At 44.1% G+C, this 15,838-nt stretch overlaps 1 protein-coding gene across 2 annotated transcripts; it reads right to left on the reverse strand.

Moving 5' to 3' along the window:
* Nucleotides 1-5,682: 5,682 nt before the first annotated feature.
* On the reverse strand, nt 5,683-15,157 carry fxn (frataxin). Of its 2 annotated transcripts, XM_083672674.1 has the most exons (6): nt 15,014-15,157; nt 14,344-14,427; nt 13,759-13,850; nt 12,944-13,064; nt 7,444-7,541; nt 5,683-7,156 (listed from the first exon to the last, which is right to left on the reverse strand). In XM_083672674.1, exons 1-6 carry the CDS (start codon nt 15,128-15,130, stop codon nt 7,018-7,020), a joined length of 651 nt encoding a protein of 216 aa, XP_083528800.1. In that variant the 5' UTR covers nt 15,131-15,157; the 3' UTR covers nt 5,683-7,017. The 2 variants fall into 2 exon arrangements, with proteins under 2 accessions (XP_083528800.1, XP_083528801.1); XM_083672675.1 differs by lacking the exon at nt 14,344-14,427.
* Nucleotides 15,158-15,838: the final 681 nt, after the last annotated feature.

Genomic DNA, 15,838 nt, shown 5'->3' on the forward strand with positions numbered 1-15,838 from the left:
CATAGATATTAACATATTCAATCACACACACACACACACACACACACAATAACTCAACACATCAGCATTAAAGGCACACATGCTGTACTGCGGCACCTCCTTGCTGTGCCCTGTCTCTGGCCCTGGCTTGGCTGGAGTCCCCTCCTCTTTACTATGCCAGGCAGGCACAGGGAGGGGCGCAGGCAGCCTCATTGCATAATGCAGGTGAATCTGTCCGTCTGATCGATCTGCTGGAGGGTGGAACCCTCACCCTGCCAGCACCTCCTCTGTCACACACACACACACACACACACACACACACGCAAGCACACACACATACAGATACACATATAGATACACACACACTCTTTTTCTTTCCCACCTCTCTATTTCCATGTCCTCCCTCTCTCTCCCCTGTTCAGAGGGAATGTCCTACTAGTGTACATCATTTTGAACGAGTTTACCTCCCTCTCTCCTCGTTTGTCTGTCTCCCTGGCAGAGATAACGCCCTGACTGCTGCCCCATGCCACGACAGGACTGACATCTAATTGAGATTCTGTCTGTGGGATAAAGGGCCTCTCCCTCTCCCTCTCCCTCTCCCTCTCTGTCTCGGATAATGTTTCACTCTATATCCATTATCAGAGAGAATATTTGCTGTGATGCTGACTTCAGAATAAATGGTGGTGCTTCTCTCTGGTGGATATGGAGAGGTGGATATTTGTACAGTGAATTTATGAGTGAGAGTTTGTGTGATTGAGAGAGAGTGTGTGTGTTTGTGTGACAGGGAAATTGTGTGTGTGTGTGTGTGTGTCTGTGTGTGCGTCTGTGTGTGCAAGTGTTTCTGTGTGTTCATGTCTCTGAAAATAAAGCCTACCACATCACATACACGCTCGCTCACACATACTGTCCCTTCGGCTCATAAATAAGTAGCCATGTCCTCTGTCACTAGGGAAAATGCAGCGTGTGTGTGTGTGTGTGTGTTAGGTGTGTGTGTGTGTGCCCTTCTCATCATGTGTCAGATCCCTGGTTTCCCTTCTGCCTCTCTAAACGCTGCCCCAGGGCTAACAGACCTCCGTCACCCTGCTCTAAATTACTGCCTGGCCTTGAGACACAGCGCAGACCCACACAGCTGTTTTCATTACGCTGGCCAGGCCCCGGGCCCCATCCCTGTGTGTGTGTGTGTGTGTGCGTTCCCCATCCTCTGTTATGATAAACCAAGGTCTCCACAGCCTCACCTCTGACCCTGAGGTTGTTAAAGATGAAAAGTCAATAAAAACCCAGAGGCCAATGTAGACGGGGCAGCCCAGAGAGAAGGGTGGCATCTCAATCTAACCGTCATGTCACTATATATGGAGCAATATCGACGTATAGGAGTTACATGTGGATTTGTTTGAAAAGGTAATACGACACACACACACAACCACTTTTTGTAAAAAGTCAATATATTGAACATAATGCTGGGTTTTTACTTCACCCATATAAATATAATTGTGTTATTCTGTACTACTTTAAGCATTACCGTCACTTGCTACGCTGCAGTAGTGTCTGTTCTCCCATAGTTTGAGCAGATACTTTCTCTGCCATTCTATCTATTGTAATCAATCGAGTTGCTTACTGAGTGCAGAGAACAGGTGAGACTAAATCACCGAACACACTGTCAGGAACCTACCTCTCTACCATTGTGTACTCAGGGGACATTTAGAACGGGACACCGGCTCCCAATCTGTCCAGCGAGGGTCGTGACCTTTACGCAGCACTCACCTTGAGTCATCGAGGAACACGTCAAACACAAGGACGTCGACCACAGAAAATAGTCAAATCAGTTAATATCAATAATCAATATCTCATCGACTACTGTCCTTTATTACCCCGGCCGTGAGTTGAGGTCAGAAGCAGAGTGCTACACTGTCCTGTTTTTCTCAAATACTTTATTTTGGATTAACTGCAGTGTGTGTGTGTGTGTGTGTGTGTGTCCCACTTTTGAATCGGCTTGGCTTGAAAACTGAAGATCTGCTGAACCTCTCAGAGCTCATTTCTGGGCTTTAGATCAGCAGGCTAACACATGAGACCTGGGTTTGATACTAGTTGCTCTCATTAGCATAAAGTACATAATTACTATGATAACAGTTTAACTGTAGTAAGTATTAGTCCATAGAGTAGAAAGGTATGTGCTACATTATAGAGTGATATTACGGATAGTGAACCAACTGCATTGTAAGTGCCTTGTGTTTTTGACCGAGCAGCTTTTCTAATGTTTAAGCTCCAACCGTGCAAGAAATAAAACGTGAGTGTTAGCCACCCTGGCCAAATCCATAAATCCTTATTCTGCACGCAGACGCCACATGAACCAATCAATATAGGAATCAAACGGTCAATCATAACGATCACTGATTCAGTTGTCAGCAGTCATGGCTGAAGGGAGAAAGCTAATCCCAAGACGAGCATAATGGAGGAGGATGAGGGCTGCAGGGACCAGCAGGAGGCTGTTTGTTTGCCGTTTTCTCAGTTTTAAATGTACAGGTGCTTGTGTGTCCCAGGCCTGGTAATACTAGCGTGTTCACTCTGTGCTTTGTGTCATGTTAATGTGGTACTTAAGGTTTTGGTAGGATGAGCGGACCCCAGGTGCGGTGCATATAAAGGAGGCCCATCCGTAACAGTACTTATCACTGGAGGGACATTTTAGTTAAGGATTAGGCCTGTTTGAGTCACAACGCACAGTTATTTCAAAACAACAAGGCCTTGTGTTAGAAGACACTCTCCTCACTTACAATCAAGGGGATCAAAGTGGGTACATGAAATAAAAAGTGGTATTTCATTCCATCAAAATGTTTTGACCTTCAAGCTTTACTAGGATAGCGGTAAAATGGGAGCAAAGCAAGAGAAAAAACAGCTAACTGGGAGGTGGCCTTAATTTCACACAAACTCAATCAAACATGTAGGCAGAAACAAATAATATATATTTAAGCCTACCGTAGGCCAACTGGGTCTTTGAGATAAGACTGCATGATCCAAAATATCAGATCAAAACAAGGGGAATCCAATCTGTGGCTTCACAATGCATTCTTCAGTACTATATAAAGTTTCCTTAATTCCCTCTGGAGGCAAAAGGGCCAAGCTCTCCCTTCCCAAGTGGTGAGGAATTTAATCTTGGGAGATGACAGGGAGGGTTAGCGATGGCACAGGGACTGGGGAAAATTGAGACAAATTGCTTCATTCGCCGCGAATTGAACAGATTAATTTCTCATCGTTGACAGTGACTCTAGTGCATTCCTGTCTTCAAAGGCTGAGTAAATGTTGATTTTTTTTTTCAACCCCCCCCCCTCTTTATCTCTTAGATGCTATCAGAGAGAGGAAGTGAGAGAGAGAGAGAGAGAGAGAGAGAGAGAGAGAGAGAGAGAGAGAGAGAGAGAGAGAGAGAGAGTGAGAGAGAGAGAGAGGGGCAGAGATGCAGCGAGAGATAGAAGAGCTTCACAGGGCCTTAATTTGATCCCTGGATGTGATGCACCTAGTCAAGCCCAGCTTGTTTGCCCTATCACAGAACAGGATCGATAAGTTCACAGTAAACAAGGCCTCAGTCTACAACAACCTTCACACAGGCTACCACCTCTCCCCCTCAGGCCCTCCACTACATTTGCTCTATTCTAAAACTGCATACAAACCACAGGGCCGATCCATAAATAGACGACAATCACTGTTCCGCAAAACAAGCAATATCTATATCAACCCCTGCGCAGAGTATTTTATCATCATCAGTTACAATGGCAGGCCAAGGGAAGGTTGTGCCACTGCAGTATGGCTTGCTATAGTATCCTGCTTGGTTTAGGATGGAGGGAAGAGGGATGGATGAAAGGAGGGAGGGAGGGTGCTGAGGGTGTATTCCCCAGACGCACGTGCCGGCATAGACACGAGGGGTCTGGGGAGGAAAAGTGTGGGAAATTACCAAACAGCCCAGAGAGCTCTGTGAAGACGAAGGGTTAGGGTGGGAATAGGCTACTATTTTAGAACACACTTTAAAACCGGCAGCAGACGTAGCTTAGTGGCGTAGCACACTAATGCGCTCGCCACGTAATCGCAAGGTTCCTGGTTCGATTCCGACCCTCGACCTGTCTTGCATGTCTTCCCTCCTCTCTCTCTCTCCCATCCTTCCTGTCAATCTCTACTGTCTCTATCCCAATAAAGCAGAAATGCCCTAAAAACATTATAAAAAAATAAAATAAAAAAAAGACCTACAGTATGCTTCTGATAAAGTGGAATTATGATTAAATAGTGGGGGTCAGAGGCACTGCTCAAAAATCCATAGCTACAGAAAGGTTGTTTATCTTCAAGACATTTACAGTATGACAGATAACTTCATAGGACAGCACAATGTGACTTACAATGTTCACTCATCTTGTTCATTACAGGCTACCCACACCCTAATCATATAATAATAGTACACACATAAGAATAAGATAACACACACAACTAGGGCAAAGACACACCCTCTAAACCGTCAACTCAAAAAAGACTACTTTCTTACCTTCAATCGTAGCCTAATGTTTGACTTGACCAACAGTTGAGAGCTCCTCGGCTAAACTACAGGACGTACAACATTTTTGTAGCAGACACGGCGATGCAAGAACGAACAGGTGCAAAAGGGCGTGTCTTGAAACGAACAGGTGAGCGCATGGCATAACAATCATGATGTCAGCAGAAACCGCCTACATTGTTGTTGTTTTTTGCGCCACTGAATTCGCAGATCAACGCCTTAGGTACAGCAAGTTACATCATAGTTACTTTAACGAAACAACCCAACCTTTGAAATACGTCTGACATTTCATTTTAAAATCTAAAGTGACGACATTCCAACATCTGAACCTTACCTCCTCCTTCTTCTTCTTCACTGTCGCGTAAAGATTCCAGGCCAGGATTCTATGAGCACTGATCCGCTTTGACGGAGGCCTACTCTCATATTTAATGCGCGGTTGCTTTACTGCTTGTCTGACCAGTTCGGAGGGTTGTATAGCCAGTAGGGTGATATCTGAGTCTTTCAGAGGAAGAGAGGGTGATAGAGAGATGGGGGAGAGAGAGAAACATAAGCGGTGTGCAGACAAAGGTGTCCAGAGCCATGTTCCCATGGAAACTTCTCTCCGTTTTCGAAAAGCTATTTATGGGGCTGGTGTGACATGTTGCAGGACAAATTAACATAGGGCTTGGATTGCTCACCATCTGGAGAACTGTCAATTATCACTCTTACTGCATTAAGGCTTAAATGCATGGACAAATGATAATTGACTTTTTTTACTGAATAAAAAAAAATGTTTACAAACAATGAGAAAGTATGTTGGGCCCAACACACTTCATTTCAATGATTTGCTATAGCTCTGTAAGTAATATCTCCTGTTATGGATGAAGGAGAGGATCTCTGTGGATCATCCATTGATAGTCACAGTACCTAATCTGATAGCATTGTAAGATCATTACCAAGGGTTATATTAATAACACGTGTCAACATGGATATGACTCAACACAGGCCTTAGATGCACCCTGGCCAGCGGAGGCCATGTCCATGTGATTTTGTTTTTACGTGGATGGATAACAGTGACATTCATGACAAGACAATGCACATGATAAGACCTCTAGATGTATACCTGGCCAAAGCCCAAAAGGTCACATAATAATAAAAAAATAAAATAATAATTGAACAAAAACAGGTGAGCATTCAATGTTTTTATTTTTAAGTATTGACACATTTTGATGACAAACGAGGATAATACATGTCTACACATTTTCTGAGACTAACATAATTTAAATTAATTGGAATGTGAGCAGTATTGCAGTATGCTGTTATTCATAGCCTGAATATGGTGGCTTCCTATGCATGTCATCCAGACGTTATTCCGACATTATGAATTGTAAATAAATGTCAATCCTTCAACCATGCAGGACTTTGTAGCCCCAACAACATCAATGGCCTACCACTCTTCACGTCAGTGAACAATGAACAAACACTCCCAGAGAGAGAGAGAGAGAGAGAGAACCGAAACAGCTACCAAGCTGTACAGCCCTAATACGAGTAGGACCTCTTGCTCCGTCCCATCTGTCCTACACGGTAATCCCACTCTTCCCTCTGCATACTGAACAGGATGTACCTGCCATCTCAGAGCCGCCATCACCACTCCGACAGACTTTCTCTGAGCTGTAGATAACAGTTTGGCGTATATATAGGGATGGGATATCCCCCCGCTAATATCTCTGTTTACCTGCTTTCGGCTCGGCTATTAAAACAGAGCTTCCTGTTCTTGATCGCAGATTAGATCGCATACATGCAATAAATGCGATCCATTGCTGCTACTAATTTACATGTAAATGGACGAGTAACATGTGTTTTGGTCAATTAGAACGTCCTCGGTATGTTTAACGAGACAGACTTGCAGGAACACACCATATGTTCATTGATTGCAGCGACTCCCTATTACAAATTAGGTCACAAAAGGCTCGTCATCACACTTCAGTCAGTGTCACAATTGAAATGGGGCTCTTGTTGAAGATTAACAGAGGGGGGATGTGATGTATGATGTGAATTTCAAGACCAATCAGAACTTTTCCTTTAGTGCATTCACCACTCCTTTAGTTATAGGACAAGACAGCCCCATTCAAACCAGGTAACGACACAAAAGGCTATATACATTCACACACAAACAAACACTGCTGCAATAGTACTGTATACACATTCACTGCAGGGGAGGCTGGTGGATGTAGAAATCGGAGGACTGGGATCAACCGCATTTGATTACAAAGAGCCCGACCCCCGATTTCTACCTCCACCAGCCTCCCCCCGATTCACTGTCATTATGGGATCAACATGTCACAGATATCACAGGCGGTTGTGGCAAATACGTGGAAACAGTGCCGCCCCAGGCTAACCCATGTTAATGCTTTGAAGGCCAGAGGTTACGTGATAAACTACACTACACTGTAGAATGCGTTGGTAGTGGGGTTGCCGTGGTGGGGACGGGGGCAGTAGAGGTCCCTTCTCTCTCTCTCTCTTCTACTCGTTTAGGAGTGGACTAGGTTGGACATGTCCATGTGTGAGTTGAAGATGATGGAGAACTCCCTGGAGAGCAGCTGGTGGAGGGTTTTGCCATCGTGAGTGTACACCCACTGCTCTCCCGTCCAGTCGTAGCGTTTCGGCCCACTGGGGGAGACAGAGGCAGTAAGAAGATGAGGCTGACATAGAGGAACCCTACAGTGGCCTCCGCAAGTATTTGGACAGTAAATCGAAAATTCGGAATTCGGGCTCTATCCTCCAGCAGTTTGGATTGAGGTCAATGAATGAATGAGGCATAAGTACATAATGTAATTCGCCAGTGCGACACAGATAGCAAGAACATTGGCTAGAGGCCAGCAGACTCGGAAAAGTGAAATCGACTCTCAACTGTCAGAATTTGAATATGAGTGTTTGAGAGCAGTGCACACACAAACCTGGTAGGAGACGACAGCCAGATCTGTTTGTTGGGCGTCTGTTTGTTGATGACGTACGTCCCGTGCTGTTCATCCACCTTCACTGTCAACACACCGCCCTGTCAGGGAGAGAAAGAACACCACCATTAAGTGTATATAGGGTAAGGAAGCCATTTTAGAGTGCCGGGCCATGGTAACAACTTAGGATATCGGGTATTGATGAGGGCAGGGTCAGTTAACATTTGAAATCAGTCTGCGCGCAAAGTGAATCGAAACTGAATTCATGAGTTGATTAATCGTCATGGAAATGGATGTGTTACAATGTCAATTTACTTCATGCACTGGATGAAATTGAAATTCAAACTGACCCCAACCCCAGACACAATATCAGTAAGTTGTTGGTACGGCCGGTGCAGGTGTGAATCTGATTAGCAGTTATGATCAATTCCTTATCCAACTCAATCAATCAAAGGAACGTGCCTCAAGTGACATCTCTTTTCAGTCATCGACAGACTCAGAGATGGTGCAAAAATGGCTATATGATGTCCAAAGCTTCTCATGTCTGCCTATGGGAATATATGACCCAATGCTCCATTGTAGGCAAATCAGACAGTCAGTTTGAGATGCAGAGCACGTGCACGGAACATAAACAATCAGACACACATTGGGCAGGCTGCCAGCTTTTGAATTCTCCATAGCCATAAATAACCCGAACACTGTATTTCCAGTAACTGACCCCCCCACAACGTTAGCCACCCGTGATTAAATGGAATGTTATTTCTTTAATTAATTCCGCTGCTGTTCTTAAATGGGATTTGCCTGCCCCTCGCCCCTCTCCCCTCGCCCCTCTCCCCAGGCTGGGGTTGACCTCCAGGATGCAGAGCTTCACTGTGGGCTTGTTAAAGGGTGTTAATGAATATCCCTTTCACTCGTTAAGGAGATTAAGCCAGGATGGGGCGGAGGATGGGCTGGGGCTGGGTGTTGTGACCACAGAATGAATCCTATGGCTTGTCTGGATCCCATATTAGAGCATGAAGCATTCCGTGAGTGGCTATTCCAGGGGCCAATGGAGATTCCATTGGGGAAGGACAGGACATGCAGTACCCTCAATGTCCTCTGTGACTGTGGGGTACGTCAATGTCCTCTGTGACTGTGCAGTACCTCAATGTTCGTCTTTGTCAAGGACAGGTTTTAAGCCCATCTTGATGACACGGTGCTGTTAAAATCCATCATCTAATTGCAAGATGAATACAATTTACAGTACAAAGTGGGGGCAAGAGTGAGTGGGCAGAAGTATGCACTTAGTAGTACAGATGAGTACTGTGTGTGCATGGTAGTTTCTACCGTGTGTCAGTAGTCTATATTTCATTCCGGAAGTAGCGGCCAGCAAAGTGAGAACTGGGTTTAGGCAGATGTGATTGGGTTACTGTATTTCTTTTATAGGGGTTTGCAGCGTGTGTGCGTGCGTGTGTGTTGTTTATGGTCCCATATGTTTCTCTCGGCAGTTGAAAAGAGGGTCAGCTGCCAAGTCGGGAACATTAACCAATCAGTCAGAGGAGAGGAGGATGAAAGCCTACTCTGTGGGTGGAGGGAGGGAGGGAGGGAGTGGGGGGGGGGTAGAGAGGGAGAGGAGAGAGAGAGAGAGAGAGAGAGAGAGAGAGAGAGAGAGAGAGAGAGAGAGAGAGAGAGACAGAGAGAGAGAGAGAGAGAAATAAAGGCACTGATATAGATCTTTCTTGTGCGTTTATCCCAGAGGAAATCTTAGTGTGCGCGCGCACGCTCACGCTCACGCAGCATTGGCCGACTGACAGGCAGGCAGGCCAGCGCGTGACATTAATCTGCCCGGTGGTGGCGACGGCAGGAGACGCGGAGTGAGTGTGAATGACCTGTCAGCCTGTCAGCAGCTCTCTCTCTACAGCGGCCTAAGTACCCATCACCCCCCTCAGCGCCGCACCGTCCACAGAGGCCGGGGAACTGTAACCCAGCCAGACACCACTGCTAGAGAAGGAGGGTGGACCTACTACTCACATACAGGACCAGTCAAAAGTTTGGACACACCTTCTCATTCAATGGTTTTTTTATTTTCTACATTGTAGATTAATATTGAAGACATCAAAACTATGAAGGAACACATATGGAATTATGTAGTAAACAAAAAAGTGTTAAACAAAGCAGAATATGTTTTATGTTTTAGATTCTTCAAAGTAGCCACCTTTTGCTTTGATGACAGCTTTGCACACTCTTGGCAAGTTTGTGTCCAAACTTTTGACTGGTACTGTACTTAAATACAGTCTGAGGATTGGACATGCTAACCAAACGAGCCATGGGCCAAAGCCAGGTCAAAACAAGGTTGGATGATACAATTACGTTGTATAAAAACAAATCTCGACAAATTACATTTTCCTTCCAGAGAGAGGTAGGAGGAGGAGTGAGGTAGAGAAAGAGAGGGACTGAGAGAAGAGAAAAGAGAGAGAGAGACAGAGAGAGAGAGAGACAGAGAGGATTAATCCTTCTCCAGGCTAGTAGTCTGCCAGTCAAGCTCCCCTGCAGACAGATCTATCAGAGAGCAGCTCCTCCTTGACTCTTAACGGCAGATCTTGTGCTGACCCTCAGAGTGTCAGGCGATGTGTACCGTCAATAAAGACGTCGCCATAAAAAAAAACCTTTACGGCTGTCAAACCTGACAGTCACCACGCTGAAATATCAATGTAAAGAAAACCCATTGCGTCGGCCTATTCAATCTCATGTCTACGTACTGTATATGAGATGTGCTACGGGACCATTACATTACTGTGAATTACTCAAATGGTGCTGACGAGTTTAAGAAAACGAATAAAGGGATTTAGCCCAGGTACGGTCACCTTCAGCCACTTTATTCAAGGACAAACACATTTCACCAGAGCTATAAAGCAAAGGGAAGTGTTATGGGGCCAAGGTCAGCCACTGGAACAGCCCTCTCTGACACAGCCTTTGGAAGGCCATGGCATGTAGGGAGACATTCAAACCAGTAAGCCTGAATGTGCTTCCATGAATTCTGGACGAGCTCTCAGCTGGTAATAACCAAACGAGTAGGTAAAGAAAGTAACAACAATAGGATCCACAGGGGAACGGCAGTTTAATGGAGAAAGCGAAAAAAATGTTAAGTCAGGCAGAGTGCTCGAAGGCACATATAGCCTAGCAGACCATTGTGTGCAACAGACTGAGTGCAAGCATTGTCTTTGAAATCCAGCGTCGGAAGATACCTCTCAGTCAGCATTATATCATGATATAAACAATGCCCTGCATAAGTAATGTGACAGTGAAGCATTTTTTCTTCTTTTGGCTCTATACTTGGAAAGTTTAGATTTGAGTAAAAGTAGAGATTCTCAGGTTTTCTTTTTTTGGTATTTGTGTGCATATTGGTTACAACATTTCGAAATAACAACACTTTTTACACACAGTCCCCCTATTTCACGGCACAAGTAATAGGACAGATTCATATAATGTCCAAATTAAGCACTCCTGCTTAGTATTTGGTCGACAATCCTTTGCATGCAACAACTGCCTGAAGTCTGTGACCCATTGACCCCACCAGACGCTGGGTATCTTCTCTGGTGATGCTCTGCCAGGCCTGTACTGCAGCCATCTTCAGTTGTTTGTTTTGATGTATTTTTGCCTTAAATGTTATCATCAGGAAATTAAATGCATATTCAATAGGATTTCAATCTGAAGATTGATTTGGCCAGTCAAGAAATAAGTCCTCTGTGGCTCAGTTGGTAGAGCATGGCACTAACAACGCTTAGGTTGTGGGTCCTGTTGGGACCATATACACTGCAATGTAAGTCGCTTTGGATAAAAGCGTCAGCTAAATTCCACTTTTTGACCCTGAAAAATCCTAGTTGCTATGGCAGTATGTTTAGGGTCATTGTCTTCCTGTATGATAAAGCGCCACCCAATGAAGATGTTTCTGTACACTTCAGAGTACATTATGCTGTGGCCATCAGCAATTTGATGTAACACTCCAAATATGATTGATACCATCACTCCAGACCTAGGGCAAACAGCCTACATGTCAAATACTTTCAAATAATTGATCTGTGCTTATTGTAGTTTGCCTGGGACAATGGAACCAATGGATGCCAATTGTCCCAAAAACATGTTTGACCAAGTTCGGCATAAGCTAGCAATTTATTTGTGACTGATAGGAGAAGATAAACTTAATCCACATTCAAACACTTAGGATATCTCTACGGTAATACTGATTGCATGTAGCCTTATCCCTATGGTGATAAGCAGCCTAGTCCATTTTCAGCTCCGACAGCTTTTCTTTTTTTGGTCATCTCATTTTGAAAAATGAATGCCTTCAGTTATGGGTCAGAGTAGCATGATGGGAAGTGTTCCAGTGGACAGATTGCCTTCGTTTCAGCTGGCCCGCCTCCTATACGCCACCGACAGAGAAGCCCTAATTGGGTTTGCAGAACTGGGACAGAAATCAATACGGCAATGGGGCCTAACAACAAGCACCGGCCCGGCACACGCACCGTTCCAAGTTTAGAACCAAATTGGTTGGTAAGGAAACAGTTGTCGCGTTTTCTTCAAACCCATTTTATTCCTAGTGTTTCAGTATTGGATAACTGTTGTTTTTTGTATGGATTTAGTGAACTCATAAATTCCTGCTTAGTTATTCTTGGCCTGGTGTTTAGTGGCCAAGGTGTGTCAGTGATGTTAGAGGACACAGCTACAATGACTGTTTCATCATCGCCTTCACAACACCTAGGGGTTTTATGAAGAGACCTAACAGACACATAGTCATGATTCACTACTAGTCAATTCCAACAATGATCTTTACCATCACATTTTGATAATCCATGTTTAAATTCATACATCAGCTATTTCTTGCATAGGCATAAGCATTATTGTCAGCCACCAACATTACTTGTTACTGAATATAATAATTGATGCACACAGACAATGCAGTCTCTCCCATTAAAACATTATATAAAAAAAAAATTCAATTTCAGGAACAGTCTTTTGATGCAAAAAGCATGTAATCCATGCCTTCAGTGTAAATGGAATATGAGTCAACAGCTCCATCTAGTGGACAACATGGGTGTGACGGATCCCACTTCTTTAGATAATTCCCCCACATTATTCAGGCTACCTCACGTCATGGATACCTTTTAAAATAGTTTATGGACCGGGAAAGTCAGCGACACAAGATTTGGATTCGTCAACATGCCTGCACCTTATCATTGTTGAGGAAAACACAATAACTGTTAGTAGGATCCCTTGCTGACATACTCCTAAAGGCACACATCTACGCCCAAAGCATGTACTCTAGGGTTTGGTTTCCCAGACACATGCTAAGCCTCACCCCAGACTACAAAAATCTTCAAAGGAGACTGTGTGGTTTAGTCCAAGACTAGGCTTGATCTGGTGTCTGGGAATCTGCCCCTGTAAGTGTAGAGGGGGTTGTTTCACTAGGCCTATATGAGGCTCTTAATAACAACAAAACATTGATTGGCGGAAGGAATGTACTTACAGTAAAGACAACATCCGACTCAGCGCCAGTCAAAGGTCCATCCATAAGATCCTCAAAGAAGTCCGCCAGCGCATCAAGAGTCTCATCTGCCAGTTTCTCATAATCCGCTTCAGTTATGTCACTGTGGAGTCAGAGTCACACATACATACATACATACATACATACACACACACACACACACACACACACACACACACACACACACACACACACACACACACACACACACACACACACACACACACACACACACACACTTTTAGTATACCTTGCAGGCTAGTTTGATAAGCACTAGCTGCAATGTCTTCATCTGGGCTGCATTGTGAATCACAAAAATAAGTCCCAACTCTTACTGCACCAAAATTGTTGTGCTATTACATTTCTCACATTTAGAGGAAGAACATTATTTCCCCACATGGGAATTTCTCAGGCACAGTCAAATCGCACAAGACAATACTTTACATACAAATACTGTATAGACACTCACCAAACACTTTATTAGGAACACTATACTAATACTGGGTAGGGCCTCCCTTTGCTCTCAAAACAGCCTCAATTCTTCTGTGACCATGAAGGGATGCACATGGTCAGCAACAATACTCAAATAGGCTGTGGCATTCAAGCAACGATTGATTGGTATTAACAGGCCCAAAGTGTGCCAAGAAAACATTCCCCACATGAGAAGGTGTACAGGTGTTCCTAATAAAGTGTTCCGTGAGTGTAGGCCTAAAGTTGTTCAAACAAGACGTAGGCCTACATATGACAGAGACAAAATGTCATGCAAGGGGGTGGTCATTTCACATATACTGTAGTACTTTGTCTGAGCAGCGTTCTCCTCTGCCCGTATTGGTGATGTCAAATGTAGGCCTCTCCACTGTTCACATCTTCCAACTCGAACATCAAGCCACTGGGACAGGGGAACAAACAGTGAACTAAGGTCATGTGCTGAATAATTAGTTTCATTTGCATAAGTTATTTTGCTCATCCATCATATCAGAGGGCATTGTGTGCAGACTTTTGTTCCAACCCAGCACAAAATATCCTTTTCACACTATGGTGGCGACCCACTCCTGTCCTGAACAGTTTCAGAGAATGTAGACACATAGCCAAAAAAGTGCAGTACAGCTCAGCTCGGGCCAAGAAGTGTGAAAAGTAATAGGGTACACACCTGGTGATAATCAGTATTAGGTGTGTTAGTGCTGAGCTGGAACCAAAGTATGCATGTCCTTCAGCTCTCAAAGACCAGGGTTGGGGATCTCTGCCAAAAGGTATTCAAAAACACTCCAAACCAACATAGAATCAACTTAGACTCATGTATCCCCCACCATACACAGTAAGTTATAAGTTGGTGATCTGTCTAAAAAGTGCATGTGTCATCGAAATAGACAAAGGTCTATTACCTTAGGTGAACGCTGGGAACCCCATGAGACCACAGAACACGCTGAGTCATTTGGTATGGAAAGACAGCGGGAGCTGGCCAAAAGCTGAAACAGAGAGGAAGGCGCACATAAGAAAGTCAGCTAAATAAACACCTAGCTAGTCGAGACCAGCGGCTGACTATGGCAGGGCTCTCCCCAAAGAATGAGAATGGCGCTGCGTCACACGGTGAACTTGCCGGCGCCACCATGTGAACATTTCAAGGCAAATTAAACTAGATATTTAGTACTGATGGAGTAACTAATACAATCCAGCGCCACGCTGTTCAGAAATTGTGGGGAAAACCCTGTATTGATTATCAATATGAGGACGTCGACTCTTTCTAGTATGATGACACACGATGACACACATCTATGGCCAGCGGTCCACTAAGTTTGACAGTTAGTTTTGCTACAGCCAGAAAATATAATAATAATATATCTCACTCTCCGACCGATTGGTACAGCTGACTGACCAAACCCGGTAATTAAACAGACCAGTTCTATTCAGAGTGGCATAGACATTGGCGAGCTAGCTATTTGTCCTATGATCTGACTTTGGCCAAACTAGCATAGCTAACGACTGACTGTTGATGACTTTATAAAATAGCTAGTTAGCTAACTTTACCCGACAATCATAACGTAAGTTAATTACCTGATTAGACAGACATCTGTTGCCGTGCACAGACAGTCTTGCTTTCTGTTGTATTGTAGCGCTCTGGTCGCGTATTAAACGTGAAATACATAGTTTTTTACTTGACAACCGAATCATGGTCTCCTGTCTGTCTGTAGCCCACCGGTCATGTAACCAACTCGATTGTTTACGTCAGATGGATGATCGTGAATCCTCTACCCATGCCTGTTTTGATTTTGGCCATGGGCAGCCCCACTTCTGTCAAATTACCGCCACCTGCTGTTCTGGAGTATTATAGTACTATATGCAAAATAAAGGAGACAGAACAGCACAAGTAAACCTAATTATGCTTCCGACCAGACACATTATCTACTTCAGTGAGTCATGTTAAGATGGAGGGGTTGAAATACTGTGTTGTTATGCATTATGTTCTTTGCCATGGTTTACTAGCACCAAATCATAGGCGGAAGAGTGGCTTCAAGACATTATGTTTGTGATCTGCATTAGCCAGGTTCTTGTCTTCAGAAGGGTAGTGTCCCAGGGCCATATTTTATTGGGAACTTGTTTCCCCTATGCCCCAGAAGCTAAAGAAAACAAATAAAGGAAAAGGAATATTACCTTCACTATAATGCAAACTATATTCAAACACAACTCAACTCAATCACAATAGATTGCTGGCCATAGGCCTATTGTATGTGTTGTATGTGGTAGAAACCTATATGAACATATTGGTAGGAGGCATATAGCAGCAATGTTTAAGAGTATTAGTATGGTGGCAGCATTGGGATTTGTACTGTACTGTACATGTGCACTGCCTGTTGGGTAACCTAAAACTCTGGATGCAAC

The sequence above is a fragment of the Argentina silus genome, assembly GCF_951799395.1.
Source record: "Argentina silus genome assembly, chromosome: 7".
In the NCBI taxonomy this organism is placed as follows: Eukaryota; Metazoa; Chordata; class Actinopteri; order Argentiniformes; family Argentinidae; genus Argentina; species Argentina silus.

What these genes read in the sequence shown, in the direction of transcription:
- fxn (XM_083672674.1), bottom strand. Translation starts at nt 15,130, where the DNA reads ATGATTCGGTTGTCAAGTAAAAAACTATGTATTTCACGTTTAATACGC. An exon ending in GTTCCCAGCGTTCACCTAAG is followed by an intron (nt 13,851 to 14,343) that starts GTAATAGACCTT and finishes CCCCTGTCCCAG; the next exon opens with TGGCTTGATGTTCGAGTTGG. An exon ending in TGGCTGTCGTCTCCTACCAG is followed by an intron (nt 7,157 to 7,443) that starts GTTTGTGTGTGC and finishes TGTCTCCCCCAG; the next exon opens with TGGGCCGAAACGCTACGACT.